This window comes from Telopea speciosissima, chromosome 9, assembly GCF_018873765.1.
Source record: "Telopea speciosissima isolate NSW1024214 ecotype Mountain lineage chromosome 9, Tspe_v1, whole genome shotgun sequence".
Lineage (NCBI taxonomy): Eukaryota > Viridiplantae > Streptophyta > Magnoliopsida > Proteales > Proteaceae > Telopea > Telopea speciosissima.
The window spans coordinates 11,248,338-11,270,970 of NC_057924.1; the positions used below are offsets into that span (position 1 = coordinate 11,248,338).

A 22,633-nucleotide genomic window follows, 5' to 3' on the forward strand; every position below is an offset into this window, starting at 1 on the left:
CTCTCTTCCTTTATTCCCCTTCGCTCTCACCAGGTCTCCCTATCCGCCTTTGTGGCTACGTCGCTATTTATCCAATCTCACAGACCCACATCTCAAAATTACAAGAAAATTGGGCCAACGCTGTACCAAGTGAGGTGGGCAGGGCAGGGCAGGGTTTTAAATGTATCATAAATATTAAGAGAAGGAAGGAAGAAGAAGAAGCAGCTTTAATAATGGCGCATTACCAGACCTGACCAACACGCTAGTAGGCCCTTCACTCACTAGTCACTCCTGCGCTTCTTACCTGTCATCCAATCCTTCAACCCTTCTCTCTCTCGCCCTTTAAATGCTCTTCCTTGACTTCCTCTTCCTCCTCGCTACATAAATACCAAACCTTCCCCTCTCTTCTGATCTTAAACATCAACGAAACAAGAGAGCACAAACCCAGAAAGAACAAAAAAAAAAAAAAAATGAATACCTTCAACTTCTTAAGCGGTTTTATGATGGCGCTTCTGCTTGCTACCACCACCTCCCTCTCCGCCGCTGCTCGCCCAGATTCCGGTGGACCTTTTGATGCCGAACTAAAGAACACCAACAACAACAACAAGGGAGGTGGAAATAATGGAGGGGTGGGAGGTTTCTTCGGTCCGGGTAGTGGTGGATTTGGGATTCCAGGGTTCAGTAACGGGTGGGGAAACGGTGGTATAGGCGGCGGAGGTTACGGTGCTGGCTATGGCGGTCCCGGTGGGGGTTACTCTAAGGGTGGCGTTATACGCCCCACAGTAGTGTGCAAGGAGCGAGGACCTTGTTACAAGAAGAAGCTCACGTGCCCAGCCAAGTGTTTCACCTCCTACAGCCACTCTGGTAAGAACTACGGCAGTGGCGGTGGTGGTGGTGGTTGCACCATCGACTGCAAGAAGAAGTGTACTGCTTACTGTTAAAACAAGGATTAAAGGTGAAAAAGGAAAAACTTTTACTAGTCACTGGAACGGCGGTTTACCGGTTGCCGGTAAACCGGGTATCTTTTATCATTTTGGTTTCTACTAATGAGAGTTTTAGATGTGTAACTATTAGATGCTATATTATGTATGGGGATCTATGTGGGATGGGGAGTGCAGTTGGGGGAGCTGGGGCTTTATGGAGGGTTTAAGAGTTGGTTTTAATGTTCTTTTTTCTTTTTTTTAAATCTTTTTTCTATAATCTATATATGGATCTGGACTGTTAGTTCGATAATAAAAGAGACAATTTAATAGTTTGCTCGCTAATAAGAAATTCATGAATCTATCATCAGTTGCTTAGTGCAGATGGTGAGTTTTGGTGCCCTTCATGCCCATGTTCATCAGGAGGTGTCGAGTTCGAATCTCCTGGCTGGTGTCTTACCCCCTCCCTATTCCCCTCCTAAATCTGAGCTATCATGTGTCACATCTCCACCCACATTGCCGCACTATCGAACTTTAGGAATTGAAGAAGATAATTTTCCATCTTTGCAATATTGGTTGGGATGGTTTTTAAGTATAAGAAATGATCAAGTGATTTTTATTTTTTTTTTGGTCAAATGAAAAGTTATGCATTAGAAATATACCCCCCATCAAGTTCAAGTACATCCCAAAGAAAGTAAGGAGACATACCCACCCATTTACAAAGTGATGAATCATAAAAAGAAATTCCAAAAGCAGCTAAAAGATGCGCTAAAGAGTTTGTCGCACAACATGCATAATAATAATAGAATGAAAGTGTGAAAGAAAGCTCCAAATGTCTTGCATAAGTGGTAAAATTTCCCATGGTAGATTAGAAAGATGTTTACATATTTAATTAAATCTGCACAATCTGATTCCATCATCAAATCATGGATTTCCAACTACAAAGCAAGCAACAAGCCTAGTCTCATGCATGGTTCTAAGTACCGGTATTGTTTTGCCCGTATTCGACGATATGTATTGGTTTTGCTAGTCATCGATACCATATCAATAGCACGGTATGGACAAGGGGTAAAATGGTCAAAAAACTCATTTTTTAAGGAATTTTAGGGGTAATTTTGTCTGATATAACTGATCCAGGCCGATACCATATCAATATCGTATCAGTTTTGCATGTTATCGATATCCATTCTGACACTGTGCACTAAAACCAGGTCTCATGACTGCACATTCAGAATAAATGGCAGACCTTAAAATATCTTTGAGAGCAACACCTGCCAAGAAAAAACCTTCATCATCTAGGATGAAAGCACCATAACCACAAAGAAAGGATCAAGTGATCATTTGTGGAGATTCCGTTTTATCCTAATCAGTTCAGCACCGCCTACTTTTTCCCTTGTCTGCCTCTTAGTAGTTCATTTTTAAAGCTTGAGAATACTCTATTCTGTCACATACGTTGAAAACCTTATAAAGTGAGGGGAAGTGTTTCCATTGGGTGGGGGGTTGTCGTGGTCTATGTGCGCACGTGTGGGCCAATGGGAACATGCACAAGAAACGCGGGCAATCATTTTGGCCCCCCTATGTATCTAGGCAAGATAGTATACTCTCCCACAAAAAACATTTCTCAACAAAATGAAAAAGATAAAAGGCTCTAACGTATAGAGTGTGGCACTCTTCCTTCTCACATTAGATTTTTATATTATTTTTTAACAAAAATAAATAATGATTAAAAAACCAATGTGAAAGGGTGTATAGTACATTGCTAGCTGAGAGAATCCTCTTCCAAATAATAAATACACAAAAATTGGACCGAATTTTCCATCAACCACAACCCACAAGCTTGTGAATCCATGGTTGGGTGAACCTTCATCGCTCAGTGAAAGAAAACTTTGTCCAAATTTGAAACCCCTAAGGTGTTAATAAATTTATAACCTTACTTTTTAGCCTCTTGATTTATTCTCAAAAGTTGTTTAATGCAAGTGTAAAAAAAAAAAGATTGAAAATAATTTAAGGATTGAGTTTCCCTCCACCGATCCCATTCATTGAGGGGCGGTAGAGGATATCAAGGGTATTTTGGAACATACTACAACCCTAGGAGGGGTTTGTGAACCGTCCTCTATGGGTGGAGGAAAACTTTGTCTATCATTTAGTGTAATATTTTATGGAGAAAAATTTCCTATGGGAGAGTGTATCACCCACACCCAGACATGGTGGGGGGCGAAATGACTACCCCAACCCCAATGAAAGGAGAAAGTCCACCTCATGATACTTATACACACTCTCATTGGCCCGTGTGCACACAGAGGCCACCTTCCCTAGGAGAACTCTTGCTCATATTTTTATATAGTTCCTATGTGAAATGATAAATTTATTAGAAAAATTACATTAAATACTTTTGAGAATAGAGAAGAGACTAAATACATCAGTAGAGCCAGACGTGTCATTCAAACACTCCCAAACTTTGAAATCCTAAATTTTATTACGTGAAATCTAAACCTGAAATGAGATTTTGGAGGTTTTTTTTTTTTTTTTGGGTGAAAGATTTTGGAGTTTCAGCGATGGGTAAGAGTGAGAGAGAACAGTAGTTGTAGAACCACCAATATCGTCGAGGGAGTGAAGAGTAAAGACAACTGCTAGGTTGGTTTAATTATTACCCAACTAGTAGATGGAGGAGTCCCACTGTATGCATTTAAACACCCTTTCTTTTTAAATGAAAAAGGGAAACAGCGAGGAAGAGAGGATGAGTAAAGGAGAGCGGGTGGAAACGCGTAGAGCTTCTCTGTAGCGCTATACAGTGTGTAGCACATCATCTGATGGTCCGTAATGTTTGGACATGCAGCTCAATACACTGGTTGGGTGTTGGATTACATGCCCAAGCATTACAGCCCGTTGGATGTGTATTACACAGTGTATCGCGCTACAAAGCACCCAAGTCCGGGAGAAACTATCTACTCTATTCAGAATTTATGATGCAACGCAAGGAAAGTTTTTATAATGGCTTTAAGTTTCCTTCAACTGTGACCTCTTTATATCATTAATATAAACTTATGGCCAGACTCTTGTGTCATTATTAACTCTCACCTCTATTAAGGGTGTCAATTTGGAACTAAAGAATGAGGAACTGTCTTGCTAAAATTAAGTATTGGATCATTCCATTAACAAATGGGATGGTATTGGGATCTCATTTAGGTACCAAATAATAAATGAGATGGGACGGTTTTGGGATGAGATTTCCAATAGTACCGGTACCAAAATATCCGCTAGCTACCAAAACTGAGTACCCTTTCAAAGGGTATATTTCATGTTTTTATGTTGAAGTTTTATGGTTATAGTTTGATGTATTTTAATGATATCTTTTTTTTATAGAGGTTTCAACTTATGGACCTTTAGTTCTATTTCTATAAACTTGTTTTGTGATGACACTAAAACCTTTTATGTGCTTGTTTATTTCATCCTCATTAATTCTTAGACGTCGTTTTGAAAAGCTTACATATGATCATAGGGAGGAGTTTGAAGAAGGAAATCAATGAAATTTATCTTGATTTTGTATTCTAAATTGTTTTCTAATAATAGAATCATCTTAGAACCATTAAAGTTATTCTCCCTTTTTCATCAAGTCTATAACTATTCAGGAACTGGTACCATCTGTTCCGTTAATAATCGGGACTGGGACCTAGGTTTGGTCCTATTTACTAAATGGGACAGTACTGGGATTGACACCTTTAGTACCGATAATCATATGGACCCGTCCCAATTGACTCCCTTACCCCCTTATATCGTGCCAGAATATCATTTTCTATGTTAATCAAAGACTTCAGGTCTCCATGGTGAGGAGGTTCTCTCTTCACTATTAGCCATTACTTAACATTAGCTAATGAGGTACATAATGCCAATCTCAACCCCTTGTTTTTTAAAAGTTCATATATGATTTCAATATGGGGAAAGAGGAAGAAGAAATGAACAAAACGGAGCAAGTAAAGCTCTAAATGACTGGGAACTCCACAAAGAGCAAACCTCCTATCAAATACAAGCTCACCCTTCTGCTAGATCTATGTGGTAATTGATTGGGTCCCACAAAAATGCTGTCTTCTGGGTTTAGTTGGGTTGGCTGGCTGGTGCAGTACAAAAGTGATAGTTCCATCTACCCCAATTATGAATGCTGTTTGAATGTTGCTGCAGATGATGGTAGTAAAATAAGATAGTTTGCTTAGTAGCTCATTTCTCTCTCTAATCGAAACACTCGGTGTTCATGATAGATGAGCTATGAAAGTAACAGAATGGAGGAGGGTTCATTAATCTTCTTCAACCCAGTCTTGCTAATACTAGCAGGTTCAATGTAGGAAAGTTTTTATCACTCATTATGGTAACTGAAGGTTGTAACTCCATTTTTTTTTTTCTGATGAAAGGTTAGAACTCCATTTTGATAGTCTAGAATCAGAGTAATAGAATGGAAATAAATGCACTGAACTCTTCCAAGTGTGTTACAGTGTTAACCATTAGATCTTCCTTAATTCAAACCTGATTGCTGGTTCAACTTTGATCTTTCCCCAAAGTACTTTGAAGAGTTCTTTTGCTGATCCCTAACTGAATTCACACTGCTGTGGGTTTCCCATGCCGAGGAACACATCAGATCACTTCTTATGGTGCATGAATGCTGATTTCAATACGCTGAAGGCTATGATGGAATATCTTGAAAACCAGTGAATACAATAGCTATATCCCACTTCAAATTTCAATGTTAAGTTCCCCTTCAGAACCTGGATAATTTCTATAGACGGCAACTGGATGGTTTTTTGACCCTTTTGTTTGAAAAAACAAAACACATTTGGTCACTTTCAGGATCAGTGACCTGCAAAGCACAAAGAGAAAATGGTTTCAATGGAAACCATAAGCAACATAGTGGGATGCTATAGCAAGTCTTAAGTACCACATAGCTGCAAAGAAGGTTGAGGAGCTTTCCATGGAGACCAACAATAACTCGAGTACCACTTGTATGACTTCTAACATCTTGAAGACTATAAATAGAACTAATGGATGTTGATATTGCAAGGGATTCCACCGTGCCTTCTGGTGGTATATTATTCTCAATGTATAGAATTCAGTACAAGAATCTTGAGGAACAAGCGACTTACAGAGAAGGAAAGAATATACAAAAGAAGGAATATACAGGGGAAGCATATATACATAAGAAATCTTATACAGAACTACTGTATCCTGTCAAATGTCTTCGCAGCCAAAATTTGACAATTTTCTTGGAAGAAAGTCTCCAGATTTTCACAGGATGTTGATATTATATTCTAAATATATATTTAAGTTTCTTATGATCAATGTGTGTTCACCTTCCCTTATTCTTTTGGTTAAGTAAAGAAATTACTACTAATATCTTCATGCATGTTGATCACCTATTTGATGCACAGTGAATGAAATCCAGAATCAAGATGCAGTCTATTTACCCTACATAATGCTCCATCTGCAGATTCTAAAGACAATCCATCACAATAATGATAAACATTCAACATGGAAATTAACCTGTAAGCTGGATCACAATTTACAACATTAATACCTTCAAGAACTTTAAATCCATGGATCTTTCAATCTAGTGGACAGGTAATACCCATTCAACTATATTTGGGATTTTAGACATTCTACACCAATCCCTCCTTACTGTAGTCATTGTTGATGAATTTGGTGAATTTCATCGACTCATCAAAATGAGCAGATTCCAGTGCTCAGTGAATCAAAAGAGATAGGGCAAAGTGTAAATAAAGGTCCTATAACTAGGTTTCAGTATCGACAACTTTCCAGATAATTTTTAGGTTTCTTTCAAAAGCCAGAAACATGGTCTCAATAGAACCATGAATTTTGTAGATATTTCCTGTAGAAAGCTCACAGAAGCTCCTGGGTACATTAGGCTTCGGAATGACATCCAGATAAACAGAGTACATGATCATTGTCCTTCTGTTTTAGATTGTTGTCAATGGAATTTGCAATTAAAAGTACACAACTGTGAGCCTAATAGATGCGGATGCTATAATTGGTACCATAGTATATCTAGAACTGCTGATAGTCTTGCACTATCCAAATCAAACAGATTTAGAAAATTAGCAATTCTGTTCAGTAAATGAGCATGCTTTGAATATTCTTGACCTACAACATATGGTATTAAGTTCAGAATATGAAAGGTACCAGCTAGCATAGCTTGTAAGGGCCAGTGGCCTGTTCTCACCACATTCTAGGTTCATATCTTGCCTTCACCTGGGATTTTGGGTTAAGGGGGTTATGGGATTGGGGGGTTTTCCTTCTTGTGCCACAAAAAATGTTGCAACAAAAAGAAAAATCTTCAGTCAAATTATATTCCCTTTTACCAGCATGTGAAAGTAAGCAGCTCTCTCCTTCGTTTTACAGGTCTTGTTGCACCCATCTATTTGTGACTATAGAAACGACAATTCAACAAAGCAGAGAGAGAGAGAGAGAGAGAGGTGGTTGTTCCTAAGACACTCTGTCGTGCAAGAAAGGGTCCTTCTCTAGCAACTGTAAATGAACTCGAACTCCTGTCCCTGAATAAATAGCAAGAGTGACGGTACTACAGCTACCATTGCAATGCACCTAGACACATTATACTTCAACTTTCATGTGCTAGAACTTTGGCTTGTGACTATCATGTCTATATGTATTAATTACCATCTCTAATGTCTCTAATACACTATTTCACTGTAATGCCATCTACTTGTGACTGGTAAGTGACAATGGGAATTGACAAAATTATATGTTGCATGGGAATTTATTAAACTTGAGAAACACAAAATCTTTCATCTGGTTAACTGATGTACTATACAGTGTAGACAAATAAATAGCTTCAAGATTTACATGACTAATTCTGCTCATACAACATAAACATCCTAATCACTTGTTTTCTTTTTTGATGGTTTAACTGACTGTATTAGGCAAAAGCCACAAGAAAACTGTACATCAAGCAAGACGGAGACACGAAATACAAAAGTTTTTCTCAAGCCCCAAAACTGTCCCCTAGGGCCCTGGAATACACTCTCTACAAAAGAATCTCTCACTGCACAGATATGGACCTATATAAGTAAACTCCTTTCATACCCCCTTGTAAGCTAGAGAATCTGCCAAGGAATTTGACCTTCTCGGACACCATGAGAAAGAGATGTTTACTAGGTTATTTCAAAGTCATGAGATCTGTGGATTCTATAGGTATAGAAATTCCTTCATCAGATTCAACTTCCTTTTCCAAATCAGAGTGCTCTTGCATGTTGAAGGTGAATTTCATCTCTTGGCAAACCATTTCGGCAAGGTCATACCTATTAGCACTCTTATAGGCACTTATAATAGCCCTAAACAGGGACTCATTGCTCCTGATCTCCCCAAATTTCAATTGATTGTAAATCCGCCTTACGCCTTCCACCATTCCTGCTTTTCCATAACAATCTGCCAGATTGATAAAAGTAACAATGTCTGGTTCCAGCCCCCCATCTTGCATTTTCATGAAAATATTGAGAGCCTTGTTTACCTCCCCAGAAGAACCATAAATATATATTGCAACATTGTATATGGAAGAATCAAGACCCACTTCAGCCTTAGTGAAGGTCTCACAGGCTTCCAGAGCAAAAGCATGTAGACCCACAATACAGAAGACGGAGGCTATTATGGCTTGCCTGGAGTAAGGATTTCCATCGCTGTATGATAACTGAAGCTGCATCACAGCCTCAACTGGTAGGCCCCCTTTCTTCAACACAGTGAACATTATTTTAAAAGTCCCACTATCAGGCAAAATTTTCTGTGTTACCATCTGATGCAACAGTTCACCACACTCCCTTAGCTGTCCATTCGTGGCATAAGATGCCATCACTGTATTAAATGAAGGACAGTCCCTAAGCAAACCTGATAGTTGCATCTCATGAGCAATATCAATAGCTTCATCAAGCAGGCCGATGCTCTTGTAAAGGTACATCATAGTGGCAAATGACACGCCATCTGCCTGGCCATTCTGTCTTAAATTATCAAAAATTAATTTAGCTTCAGATACCATCCCAAGATCTGCATAGAGATTGATCATGCTATTGGATGCAACAATATCAGGACCACCCTCCAAATCTTTCATCTTCTCATACAGCTTCTGTGCTCCTTCCAAGCATCCCACCTTACTGTAAGCCTTAATCAAAGATGTGAGGACTATATGATTCACAGGAATTCCAGATTCCTCCATCACATGGAAATAGTAAAAGGCCTCATCGACCTTCCGAGCTTCAGCAAAGCCATTTATCAAAGACCCATAAATAACCTCATTCGGTTCAACTCCTGCTTTGTACATTTCTTTATAAACATCCACTGCCTCAGAAACCTTGCCCAAACGTGCATAGCATGCAATAACAGCAGAAAAGGTTGCACACCGTGGTTTAAACCCTACTTCTTGCATTTCAGCCAAGAATTCCCTTGCCTGATCCACTAAATCACCACCCGAGAGCATTTGAATGAGAGAATTATACGTGCACTCATCTGGCCAAGTTCCATTACTTCTCATGTTCCTGAAGAGTGAAAGAGCACTATCATACAGTTTTGCCTTCCCATATGCTTTGATCATGACATTGTATTGTAAAACGTCCTTCTTGTGTCCTGATGAATCCTTATTTCCAGAGAACACGGCCTCGGCTTCCTTCCAAAGACCCCTCCCTGCAAAAGCATCTATTACTGCAGCAAATGTCTTGGATGTAGTCACATCATTGAATTGATACTTTCCAAGAAGTATCATTGCCCTATCGAGAAATCCTTCTTCAACATACATCTTAACAATAGGAGGAAGAGAATGCTCATCAATATGTAAACCAGATTTATCCATTTCTTTAATCACACTCTCAACTTCTTGAACCATATTCCTTTTACACAATACATGAAGAACAGCTCTGTGGGTTACAGTATCAGGGAACAGACCGACCTCTCTGATCTTCCTGTAGCAATTGAGGGCCGCATCGATGTCCCCCACATTGGCATACAGAGATAGAAAGATGTTGTAAGTCTTGGTATCAGGAGAAATTCCCCTTTCTTCCATCTTACTAAGCAAAGCTTCTGCCTCTGCTAAATGCTCATGAGCCCCACAAATAAAGATCATGGTATTGAAAGTATATATGTCTGGTTCAACACCAGCTTTCAACATCTCAGCAAATGCATCAGCTGCATCCTTCAGCCGACCTGCCTTGCCATAAAGATCGATCAATGTATTATATGTAGCAGCAAGTCGTGGTTTTTGAACGGAACTCTCTATCACTGCAGCAGAAGACAACATTTTGGAAGTAGGGATCCGGCCCCCAGCTTTGAAAAGCTCAGTCGACAAGAAATGTTTTAGACTAATGGGGTCCGATTCCGACATCAAATCAGAATTTGAATTCAAATCCAGATGATCCAAATCAACCTGTCCTGCACACCAATCCTTGAAGAATTTCTCCCCTAGATCAAATTCTCCAGCTTCTTTGAGGACCCGGACAACAGTGTTCATCGTAACCTCATCCGGAAACAGACCCCTTAATCGCATGTGTCTGAGCCATAAAAGGGCTTCCTTACCCAGACCCGCTTTTCCATAAACGTCGACAAGCATCCCGTAAGTGTTGTTGGTTGGCAGAACACCCTCTTTCGCCATCTCAATCCAGCAGAGCCGTAGTTCATCCCACCTCTGAGCTCTACCGAGAGACCGAAGCACCACATTGTAATGAATTACATTGGGTACGTAGTCTTTCTGGGATTTCATCCACCGGAACACAAGGAGGACTCTTTCCCAATCTCTCTGCTCTCTGAGAATTACAGTTTGTTCCTTCGGACTAAGCTTTCCGATCCACGAATTTAGGATTTCAGAAATGTCGCCTTTGGTCTTTAAGGCGCTTAATATTGAATGCAACGGACCATCGTCTGCCTTTTTCCTTGTTTTTTTAGGGGATTTTGTTGCAGAAACTACAGGTCTCGTGTGACAATGGAGCTTAAACCCTACAGAAATCTTAGTTCCTCTAGGGTTTGGCCTACGAAGCCAGGTTCTCACGGGTGTGTGCAAGTTCTGTTCGGTTCCAAAAGCAGGTAAAATTAAAGGTGCAAATTTTGAATGTCTGTCTCTAGTACTCTGGCAATGGAGGTTAGACTCTGAAGAAGCGTTAACTTCTTTCGGGGACCCAAGAGAAACCCTAGTAATAAAACGAGATTGGAGATTTTGAAGCTTACACGGAGAAAGTACGTGAAATTGGACTGAATTCTGAATATTATCGCGCCCAATCTCTCTAGAATTATAACAGTGAAGCATCATTGATCGCCAACAGCTGGCCCTCCACTTCTGCAATTGAGCTCTAGCCTTGAGGGTTTCAACGAAACGAATAGCCCGTCTTCCTTTCGTTGATGACTAAACCACCTGTTCAGCCGAAATAATCTGCCCAAGCGCCGATGCAGGCCTCCGTGCGGGAGCTCTTAAACCTGCAATGTGGTATTGTATAAGCGTCTCAAAACACGGAATCGGGGGATCGAATCAGTCCCTGCCAATTCTGATTCTGATCGTCGGAATCGATCCCAAGCACTTCAGAATCGGCCCTCAGATCTGAGAACACAGATTCTAGGGTTTCTTTGCATGAATTTTTCGTGCCAAATCACCCAAAATAATAGGATCAGTCATAGTCGATTCCAATCCAAATAAACCGATTCACCGATCTATTCACGACTTTTGAAACCATGGTTTGTATTACTAGCTTAGTTTGGAGGACCGGCTCTTCGTACTGCATCACAAGAGAGAAAAGGGTATCTAAAGGCATTTATGACAATACATGATGGTTTGAGGTATCGGGAATTGGTTTGATTGGATCCAATCCGGTTGGGATCAGAATACAATCGATCTTAAAAGATGGTTTTGCCCTCAAAGATATTGATTTCTGAGTGCATTTTGACGAATCGTTATCCCCTCTAATTCGCTGCCCGCTCCAATTCCTCCAATTCCTCACATAGGAGCTGAAATGACCACCCTAACCCCTGCCTGAACACACTGCCCAAGGTGGGATAGGGTGGTCATTTTCGCTCATATGTGAAGAGTTGGGGGCAATTAGGAGCTGGCAGCGAATTGAAGGTGATAATTATTCGCATTTTGAGAGTATACTTTGATACGGACTAATAAATGTAAAAAGATTTAAAAAAAAAAAAACGATTTTTATTGAAAAGCAAGTGCAAATCTGTCCAATACAGACCGATCTAGATCGGTGTTGGCCAAGACCAATCCTGTATCCAAATACCGGTTCCTAGAACTGTGCTGGAGATTGCAGTTGCATTGCCAAATGAATCAGGTGTAGACTTGAAAGTTTTGAAAAATAATGACTTCAATGGAGGAGCTATAAACTTAACATGATCGAATTCAGTTAGGAATGAGTAATGACAATTCAGTTAGGAATGAGTAATGACACAACAAAGATAGATTGTTTCCCAAATTTACAAGGCTAGTAATACCTCTCAATGCCAAAATGATACATCGTTCGAGTGAAAAAACCAACAGAAAAAAGAGCATCAGCACGATACATATAGAATCAAATACTAAATCAAATGTGTAAAGAATGGACTGTAAAGAAACTGTACCCTCCCCAGTATAAAATCACACTAAGTCTTCTTTTCAACATGCTTTGACCTACCTCTTCTTTGTACATTGAAGTCGTCTTCTCATAATATTCCCTGATAAACAGCATAAACAATGGGCTATAAAAGGCTATGAAACATGGTGTGCAAAAATGCCCACAGCTAAACCAGCAATTTTCCCTATTTCTTCCACAGTTCCGCCCACATCCAATGTCGCCCATCCATCTTTTTCATTCACCATTCCCGTGGTGCCATGTCATAGCGCTGCCCTCACGGCTCCTCTTGCAGCCTCCCTCTTCAGCTCTGCAGCCTTGCCGCTACCTCGGAAATACATGTATACTTGCTGCAAACCACAGTAAAGAATAGTGAAGCTGTAGTGATATGCAAAAAGGGTGAGGAATATGTAGTGTGAAGAGAACCAAACCTGAATAACCCAGCAACTGATCAGTGATTCAACGCAGAAGAATCCAAATCCAATGAAATAGAAAATCTGTGAAAATAATTAAAACAGGGTCGATGTACGTTAGGGTAAGCACAATCTGGCTATAAATGTAGATTATAAAAATTTGTAGGGGTACAGGTAGAATCCACAAGATCTGAAATCAGATCCAAGAATCACCCATGCAGATCCAGGTCCAGAGCTCAAACCAATATCAAAATAATTCCGACATCAACTGGTTGGATGTGTCTTCAAAAAAAAAAAATGATTGGACATGAACATACATTATCAGGATCTTTATGAATCTAGGACCAAGACTTCGCAATCAGATTCTGAGATCAAGTCCCTTCAAGTGTCTAGGGCTGCATGCCGTAATTAATGTAGTGACCCATTATGTTACAATGTTCTACCTCTAGAATGTTCCTACCCCCTCCCTTCCCCACCCGCAACCCCCCGAAGATGAAGAGAGAGAGAGAGGAGATATCAGTTGGAGAAGATCATGGATCTAGCTTCATTCATGCTCTACAAGATTGGGACTCATTGCATGCAAAACCTAAAAGGGGGAATACCATGAAGTTTTACAATAACAATAATAATAACAGGGCTTGGTTTTCCTTAACAACCAATCAACTTTATATGCAGGGACCATATTGAGGCCATACTGTCTATCATACTTCACTGGTAAATTGAAGCCCAAAAGCATTACACCATGTGGCACAAACAGGTCAAATTTGGACGATTAAGAAAAAATTCAATATGCCGTGGGCAATATGTTTTTGGCACCTAAAATTGACATTGCCAAACAACATGATCCCTGATATATCCAACGGCTAATATTACCATATCAACCATCCACTGATCTGATGGATGAAAATACAAGGAAGAAAACCTGCAAGATGGTGGCTCACATAGTTAAGATGGTCATGAAATATAAAATGTAAGCATCCAAGCGGTGCTCTATCCAAAGTTCAGATTGATAAGATCCGAGTTCAAGTGGCTCAAAAGTCAAGGCTGTGTAGATAAGCTTTCATCTGGCCATGTAAATAATTACTCACATAACAAACAACATTGAAGGGCCAATTGCTGTAAAAATAACAATTTCAGCTTCATTTCAATATTAATATTGACCCAAGCAGGGTCTACAACAAATATCAAAATGGATGTCAATGGTAATAATCCCATGGGCCTGTTTGTTTAGAGGGAAAGGTGGGGTGGGAATATTGGGAAGATGGGACCCACATGTTGGTGGGGTTTTGTTAGGGTGGAAATGTTGAGGTAAAGTTACTTTTCCCATGAACAGTAACCATTGGTGGGACTTTGAATAGGCTACGGGTGGGATTTTGAAGTGCCACATCAGCATTTTCCCACTCCAATTCTCCCACCCCACCTAAGTCCCCTCTAAACAAATGGGGCCCAAATGTTTAGTTAGCAGATCTGAATTAGAGAATATTGCTTGAATGATCAATGTGATCAAACAAGCCTTGTATTTATAATAAGAGAGATTACAGCCTAATGTCCAAAATACCCCTAGCTTAGCAAACTTAACTAGGAGGAACATAAACATAAAATTAAAACTGTAAAATGACCAGAAAACCCCCACGGTGTTCTGGTGTACATTATTCAACATGTTTATTCTGGGAAAAAGATATGCAAGAACTCATCTTGGCTACATGCTGTCAAAATAAGTTTTTCCTCACCAACATGCAAACCCATTTGAAAACTTTTTTGTTGTTAGGAAAATGTAAAAAAAAACTGTTTCGAGTTGTTTCTGTTTTCCTATTTTTATTGCCATTAAAAAAACATGTTTGATAATCTGTTTTTGTGGTTTTCCCAAAGTAAGAACTATAATTATACATGTAATAAGGGTGGTGCAAATCTGGGGTAGAAATCCTAAGGTCGGGGTCTCTATGGGCCACACAATCTCTAAATACCATACTAGGCCCAAATCCCAATTCGAGCCCGGTTCTAGGTCTAGATGGCTAGACTGGTCAAGCCAGTTCAGCCACAAATCTACATCAATTTCATAGTGTTGAGAAAAACTCCCTCGAGTTTTTTAAAATGGGAGAATCAAAACCACTTGATCGGCATCCATCCGTGACTGTATGAAATCATCGATCCGACCATGATAAAACGGTACGAAATCCACGACACAAAATCGTTGTTGAAGTAGCAACTTGGAAATACAAAATCAATTGGTTCACTCAAGAGATCAAACAGTATATTCTCTTTCACAAGTTGATCGTCAACGACTAGCGGTGCCATCTCGTCCCCCATCATTGTCAGCTCGTCTTCTAGCTCATCCACCTTTGGCTCAACCGAATGTGATCAATTTGTCAAAAGAAGAGTCCATACAATCAGATTTGACCAGCAATTGGTTATTGAATTCCTTGCATTGTTACTGAGTCTTTTTCAGATTCTCTTGCATAAATTGAAGTTGTTGACGGATAGCCAGCAAAAGGGTTGGATCATCGACCAAGTTTGCTCTGATATCAAATTGATCTGAACCTAGTGTAATCTTAGGTTTGAATAGTCAAACTAGGAATCAAACGAGGATCTTTTATCAAAAGGTGAATCAATTTTAGAGTAAAACCAGGAGAACAATGGGGTGAGAAATCATATGAGGAAACCAAGAGAACAATGGGAAATAAATCATATGAGGAAAAAACCAAGAGAACAATGGGAACCCAAATATATTAGGTTAGGGATGGGAGTAATAAATCATATATTTTGTTAGCAGAAGAATTACTGCCTACCTCAACCATAGAATCAATTTCATCATTAATCCACTCATCCAATGTCACAGACAAAACCATTGAAATATGTGTTCTGATAGTTGATGAAGAGAACCTTGAGATCAGATTGCTTGACTGTAGAACAGTAATGGAGATGCAATTATGCAAAGAGAACCAAAACAAACCACCTGGGCTTCCCACCGTAAGGTGTCAATCGGATCGAACACCGATTTCTTCAAATGAACCACCAGGGCTTCCCACCGCAAGGTGTCGATCGGATCAATCATCGATCCCACCAGTCTTGATCAAACACAAGACAAAAATCTTCAATAAAGAAGAAGAAGAGTAGCAAAAAGCTTTTCATTAATATCAAATTTTGTGTCCAATACTTTCCCCCCTTACAACCTTATATAAAAGACTCAAAAATAGACTCCTACACTAAAAAGGAAAGGCTTAACCCAATCCTTAATCTATTAGGTAACCTAAACTGACTAGGAAACTGAAATAGACTCGAACCAGAGTCCTAATCCAGCCCAACTAAAGAAAAACTACGAAAGTAATAAAATTAAGTATGGAACTAAAACATCTAATCTCGTATGCAACCCTATTACCCATACTTTAGGTCCATAAAAGAAACCTATTACATTGAAAACATATGGGATCAAAGGCCCAAAATGTATATGTTGGAATATGGGTATTTGGGTATTACGTGTGACATGGGTCGATCCATGATATAAGATCGACCCATGGGGTGTTATTTCTATTTTAGTTATTTTCCCTTTTCTAGTTCTATTCTAGCTCTATTTAACTAGTTAGAATTAGAGTTATATTTGGGTTGTGCCACTGTTCACGTGAACAGTGTCGTGAACAGTGTTTCCCTTTGTAATCTCTTTTATTATTATTATTATAAATAGAGAGCTTGACTGATCTCATTGATCAATCAAGCCATTCACTAATTTCTACATGGTATCAAAGCCTAAACTCGATATCTGAGAAATTAATTCTGCTCTCTTCCATCGTCTCCCTCTACAATTGATCTCTCCTAGATCAACTAACCCATTACCCTAAAACCCTAAATCAACCGAAACCCTCCTTCTCTCTTCCCTTCTCTCGTTTCCATTATTTCATGGGGGCAGTACTTTGAGGTGATCTAAATATGATCTAGTACTTGCCCTAGAGTTTACCTCCTTTACTTTATCCTATTTTATGATCTCCATGCACAGTGAGATCCATGTTTGAAGACTGAAGCACTGCAGATTTTTTTTAGAAGACCTGTAGATTTATTTTTCTCGAAGATTGAAGACATGCAGTATTTTTTTCTCCATGTTTGAAGACTGAAGCACTGCAGAATTTTATTTAGAAGACCTGCAGATGTTTTAAGACCTGAAAATTTTTTTCTGGAGACCTGCAGAATTTTTTCTCCAGACCTGCAGAATTTTTTTTTGAGACCTGCAAATCCATATTGTGCGAAGATCTGCAGACTCCTTTCCTCCTTTTTTTTCTGAAGACCTACAGCTGTTTTAAAACACCTGCAGCAGTTTTTTATTGAAGACCTGCAGCAGCTTTTTTGTTGAAGATCTGCAGATTTTTTTTGCAGGAGTGCAGTATTTTTTTTGAAGCCCTGCAGTTTTTTTCTGTATACAGATCTGCAACTTCTCTTTGTTTGACAACACTGTAGTTGTTTCTTTATACAACCTGCAAAGTTTATTTTGAAGCACTGCTGCCTATTGCAGAATATTCTGTAAATTCCTGCACTTCTCGGTTACTGAAGTTCTATCACTATGCCTGATTCAGCTGCATCCATTGCTACCACCAACACTGGCCAATCTTCTACACAAGGGACCCATCATGATTATCTCTCTTTTCCAGTCAGCCCGATAAAGCTCGATGGCACTAATTATTTACTTTGGTCTACACAAACGTTTCTTTCCATTGATTCAAGGGGCTATAAGGGATATATATATGGTACCACTATCAAACCAAGTGAAGCTGGTACATTACAAGACAAGTGGAGTTCCAGCAACTCTCTTGTTATGGCTTTTCTTCTCAGTGCAATGACTCCATCCATTGCCCGTGGCTATACACTACTTGATTCAGCCGCAAAAATTTGGAAAGCTGCTAACGGTACCTATTCCCAAGTAGGGAATGATGCACAAGTTTATGATATTCAACGAAAACTCCATGCAACCAAACAGGGTGAACTTACTTTATCTGAATACTACTGTGAACTCCATAGCCTGTGGCAAGAGCTTGACTATTATGATAACTTTCAGCTTGATTGTCCTTCTGATATTACCAAATTTCAGCTTAGGGAGGATAAATTCAGAGTATACACTTTCTTGACTGGCCTTAATATGGAATATGATCAGCTTCAGTCTCAAGTTCTGAGTCGTTCACCTTTTCCCACTTTGGAGCAAGCCTACTCTATGAAACAATTGGAAAACAATTGGAAGACACTCGTCGTTCCACCATGTTACCAACTACACAGCCAGAGAGATCTGCTTTAATTTCTTCTAGAGGTGGCTCTTCTAGTACTAGTACACGTTCCTCGTCTGAGAAGGAACCTCTTAAATGTACTCATTGTGGAAAGGAATGACATACTGTGGATTTTTGCTGGAAGTTACATGGTCGGCCATCTGACTCTTCTGATGGTCGTAGTGGTGGTCGTGGTCGTGGTCGAGGCCGTGGCCGTGGTCGTGGTGGCACACAGGCCCATCTTTCTGAAGCTACTGAAACAGCCCCTACTACCACACTTTCTGCAGAGGAACTTGCTGCCTTTCGTCGTATGATGACTACCTTCGCCTCTTCATCTGCACCTGCCTCTACCTCGATTGTGGTTCCCTCTTCTGAATCGAACCTTATTTTCTCCAAACCAGGTATTTCTTTTGCTGGTCATTGTGCTTCGGCATTATCTCATCCTTGGATAATCGATTCCGGAGCCACTGGCAACATGACTGGTCAATCCAATTTATTTTTTCGTTATTCTCCCTGTTCAGGCAAAGATAAAATTAAAATAGCCGATGGTTCTCTTTCCTCTGTCTCAGGGAAGGGAGCCATCCATTGTTCTCCTTCTTTATCTTTGTCCTCTGTTTTATATGTTCCTAAGTTAACTTCTAATTTGCTTTCTATCAGTAGTTTGACATCTGATCTCAAATATTGTGTCTTTCAGGACTTAGGGACAAGGAGAACGATTGGAACTGGTAAAATGCATGGTGGTCTCTACTTGCTTGACGATGATCTTATCTCTCATGCTGTTACTATGTCTGGCCAGGCTCTTACTGCTACTTCCGCTGAACATCATTTATCTGAATTGCACCGATGGCATCGTCGACTGGGCCATCCACCTTTAGGAACCTTAGCTAAGATTTTTTCTGTTTTATTTTAGCATTGTAACCCTCACTCTTTATTATGTGAGACTTGTGTTTTTACAAAACAAACTCGTTCTGTTTATTCTAGTTCAAATAAAAGATGTTCCAAGCCTTTTTCTATGATTCATTTTGATGTCTGGGGTCCCTCACGTACCTCTTCTATTTTCTGGCTTTAAGTGGTTTGTCACCTTTATTGATTGCCACACACGCACCACTTGGGTTTACTTAATGCGACACAAGAGTGAAGTTTTTTCCTGTTTTACAGTCTTTTATAGCATGGTTCAAACTCAGTTTCAAGCTACCATTCAAACTCTCAGGAGTGACAATGGTCGTGAATATTTAGATGGAGCCTTTCAATTATTTCTTGCTACTCAGGGTATTATTCATCAAACCAGATGCTTTGACACTCCACCCCAAAATGGAGTGGCTGAACGCAAAAATAAACATCTTCTTGATGTAGCTCGCTCTATTATGTTTGAAATGCATGTTCCTTCTCATTTCTGGGGGGAGGTTGTTTTAACAGCAGCTTATCTTATCAATAGGATGTCCTCTCGGGTAGTTGACTATAAATCTCCTCTTGATCTTTTGAAGGGGTCTTCTTCTTATATTATTCCTCCCAAAATTTTTGGGTGTGTTTGTTTTGTTCGAAACCACTATGCCCATGGCAAACTTGATCCCCGCGGTCTCCGCTGTATTTTCATTGGTTATTCTCCCACCCAAAAGGGGTATAAATGTTATCATCCTACATCTCGTCGTGTTTTTGTTTCCATGGATGTCGTTTTTCATGAGGCCGTGGCTTTCTTTCCATTTTCGGCACCTCTTCAGGGGGAGTCCATTCCTACTCGAGAAGAAGTGTCGATTCCCATTCCTCCTCTACATGAACCTATTGATGACTATCATGTACCTTTAGATAATGATGTTCAAGGGGAGCAGCAGGTACAGCCAATGAAAGATTTCACACAGTAGTATTATCGAAAGAAAAAAGGGTAACAACAGCCCACCACTTCAGCATTACCAGACTAAGAGTTGTCCTCTGACCCAGGATCGAATGACACCTCCTCTGGTAATATTTCTAATCCTTTAAATGCTGCTACTTCTCCTATTACTTCTGATCCATCACTTGATCTACCCATTGCTCTTAGAAAGGGAAAAAGGTCTTGTACGCAACATCCAATATCACAGGTTGTTTCGTATGAATCTTTATCCCCATCATTTCATGCTTTTGTTTCCTCTTTATCCTCCGTTTCCATACCACAGACTTGGTAGGAGGCATTTGCAGATACTAGGTGGAAGGAGGCCATGATCGAAGAAATGCTAGCTCTAAAGAAGAGTGGTACATGGTATCTTGTCACACTTCCACCACAAAAGAAGACTGTTGGCTGCAAGTGGGTCTTTGTAATTAAACAAAAAGCTGATGGAACTGTTGATCGTTTTAAAGCAGCAAGGCTGGTTGCTAGCGGATTTACTCAGACATATGGGATAGATTATTTGGAGACTTTTGCACCTGTTGCCAAAATGAACACTATCAAGGTAATTCTCTCTTGTGCTGTGAACTTAGGATGGAGTCTACAACAGCTTGATGTTAAAAATGCCTTCCTCCATGGTGAATTAGAGGAAGAGGTATATATGGATGTCCCTCCTGGGTTCTCATCTGCTGCAACTCATGGCAAGGTTTGTAAACTTAAGCGTGCGTTGTATGGTCTGAAACAATCACCACGTGCATGGTTTGGTCGTTTCGCAGCGATGTTGACATTTGGTTATAAACAAAGCAATGCAGATCACACTTTATTTATCAAGACATCGGGCAGCATTATTACTCTCCTCCTAGTATATGTCGATGATATAATTGTAACTGGAAATAACCCTGCTGAAATTTCCAAGTAGAAGAATTATTTAGCCAAGGAATTTGACATAAAGGATCTAAGCATGGATCTTTATCACCTCCAGTTTGCTGACCGGCCCAGTTCCCCAATTCCTCTAACAAAGGGGGGCTGAAATGACCTCTCTACCCATGCCCAAACACCCTGCCCGGGTGGGGTCCACCATCCCCCTATTAGAGGAACTGGGGAACTGGGCCGGTCAGCAAACTGGAGGTGATAATTTTCCATCTAGGCATACTTCACTATTTTCTAAAGATTGAAGTGGCCCATTCTTCTCAAGGGCTGTTCTTATCTCAACGCAAGTATACTCTAGATCTTCTTTCTGAAACTGGCATGTTAGGCTGTTCTCCTGTGGATACTCCCATTGAGGCAAATGCTCGTTTTCGAGACACTGATGGTGAACCAGTGGACAAAGGGAGATATTAGAGGCTAGTTGGGCGACTAATTTATTTATCTCACACTAGGCCTGATATTGCCTATGATGTGAGTCTTATCAGTCAATTTATGCATGATCCCCGGTCTAATCATCTGGAAGCAGTATTCAGGATTTTGAGATACTTGAAGTCGGCTCCTGGTAAAGGAGTATTATTCTCTCGTCATGATCATCTACAGATTGAGGCCTACACTGACTTAGATTGGACTAGTTCCCATGATCGAAAATCCACCACAGGTTACTGTACATTTGTGGGTGGAAATTGTGTTACATGGCGCAGCAAGAAGCAAACACTGGTGGCCCGTTCTAGTGCAGAGGCTGAATTTAGAGCTATGGCTCTTGGTATTTGTGAACTATTGTGGCTCAAGACTTTGTTACAAGATTTGAGTATTCCTATTACTCTGCCTATGCGACTCTACTGCGACAATAAATCAGCAATAAGCATTGCCCATAATCCAGTGCAGCATGATAGGACGAAACATATTGAAATTGATCGTCATTTTATCAAGGAAAATCTGGATAATGGGACAGTTTGTGTTCCTTATGTGCAATCTGGGGAACAGTTGGTTGATGTGTTCACCAAAGGCTTAAGTGGAAAAGTTTTTCAACCTCTAGTGTGCAAGTTGGGCATGATTGATATCTACGCACCAACTTGAGGGGGAGTGTTGGAATATGGGTATTTGGGTATTACGTGTGACATGGGTCGATCCATGATATAAGATCGACCCATGGGGTGTTATTTCTATTTTAGTTATTTTCCCTTTCCTAGTTCTATTCTAGCTCTATTTAACTAGTTAGAATTAGAGTTATATTTGGGTTGTGCCACTGTTCACGTGAACAGTGTCGTGAACAGTGTTTCCCTTTGTAATCTCTTTTATTATTATTATTATAAATAGAGAGCTTGACTGATCTCATTGATCAATCAAGCCATTCACTAATTTCTACAATATAGAACCCAACCCTAGACTTATTCCTAATAAAACAAGCTTATTTCGGTGATGAATCTGCATCAAAACCCGAGGTCAAAACCCTAAGGTTGGGGTTGCTATAGGACCACCCAATCTCTAAAAACCCTACTAGAGACAAATCCCAGTTCGGGCCCGGTTCTCACTTCTCAGTCTAGATGACCAGATTGATCAAGCCAGTTCAGCTATGAATCTCATCAAAGGGTGAATTCTTTCACATGACAAATCAAATGGGACCCAAATTTTTTGAATTAGTGGAGCCTCAAATCCCTGTCCACATATCGAATTTCAACTGAAAGAGAGTTTGGCAAGTGGA

At 39.9% G+C, this 22,633-nt stretch overlaps 3 protein-coding genes across 5 annotated transcripts in view; 1 reads left to right on the top strand and 2 right to left on the bottom strand.

Moving 5' to 3' along the window:
* The first annotated feature begins 395 nt into the window (after positions 1–395).
* On the top strand, positions 396–1,039 carry LOC122639451 (glycine-rich protein 2-like). 2 transcript variants are annotated; one of them, XM_043832313.1, is made up of 2 exons: positions 396–921; positions 965–1,039. In XM_043832313.1, exon 1 carries the CDS (start codon positions 450–452, stop codon positions 918–920), a length of 471 nt encoding a protein of 156 aa, XP_043688248.1. In that variant the 5' UTR covers positions 396–449; the 3' UTR covers position 921; positions 965–1,039. The 2 variants fall into 2 exon arrangements, with proteins under 2 accessions (XP_043688248.1, XP_043688249.1); XM_043832314.1 differs by having other exon boundaries at positions 396–924; positions 959–1,024.
* A 6,647-nt stretch (positions 1,040–7,686) lies between these two features.
* On the bottom strand, positions 7,687–11,352 carry LOC122640380 (pentatricopeptide repeat-containing protein At1g73710). Its single transcript, XM_043833548.1, has 2 exons — positions 8,081–11,352; positions 7,687–7,803 (listed from the first exon to the last, which is right to left on the bottom strand). The coding sequence occupies exons 1-2, from the start codon at positions 11,197–11,199 to the stop codon at positions 7,800–7,802; spliced, it is 3,123 nt and encodes a 1,040-aa protein (XP_043689483.1). The 5' UTR covers positions 11,200–11,352; the 3' UTR covers positions 7,687–7,799.
* Positions 11,353–12,346: 994 nt separating this feature from the next.
* The window catches only part of LOC122641155 (secretory carrier-associated membrane protein 2-like), a 47,677-nt gene continuing 37,390 nt past the window's right edge, over positions 12,347–22,633 (bottom strand). For both annotated transcript variants that reach the window (XM_043834490.1, XM_043834489.1), the window contains 2 exons: positions 12,925–12,990; positions 12,347–12,843 (listed from right to left, as the gene is read on the bottom strand). In XM_043834490.1, the coding sequence (XP_043690425.1) occupies positions 12,757–12,843; positions 12,925–12,990 (153 nt within the window). In that variant the 3' untranslated portion in view covers positions 12,347–12,756. The remainder of the gene's footprint in view (positions 12,844–12,924; positions 12,991–22,633) is intronic.

Coding starts and splice junctions, on each gene's coding strand:
- LOC122639451 (XM_043832313.1), top strand. CDS start 450: ATGAATACCTTCAACTTCTTAAGCGGTTTTATGATGGCGCTTCTGCTT.
- LOC122640380 (XM_043833548.1), bottom strand. CDS start 11,199: ATGATGCTTCACTGTTATAATTCTAGAGAGATTGGGCGCGATAATATT.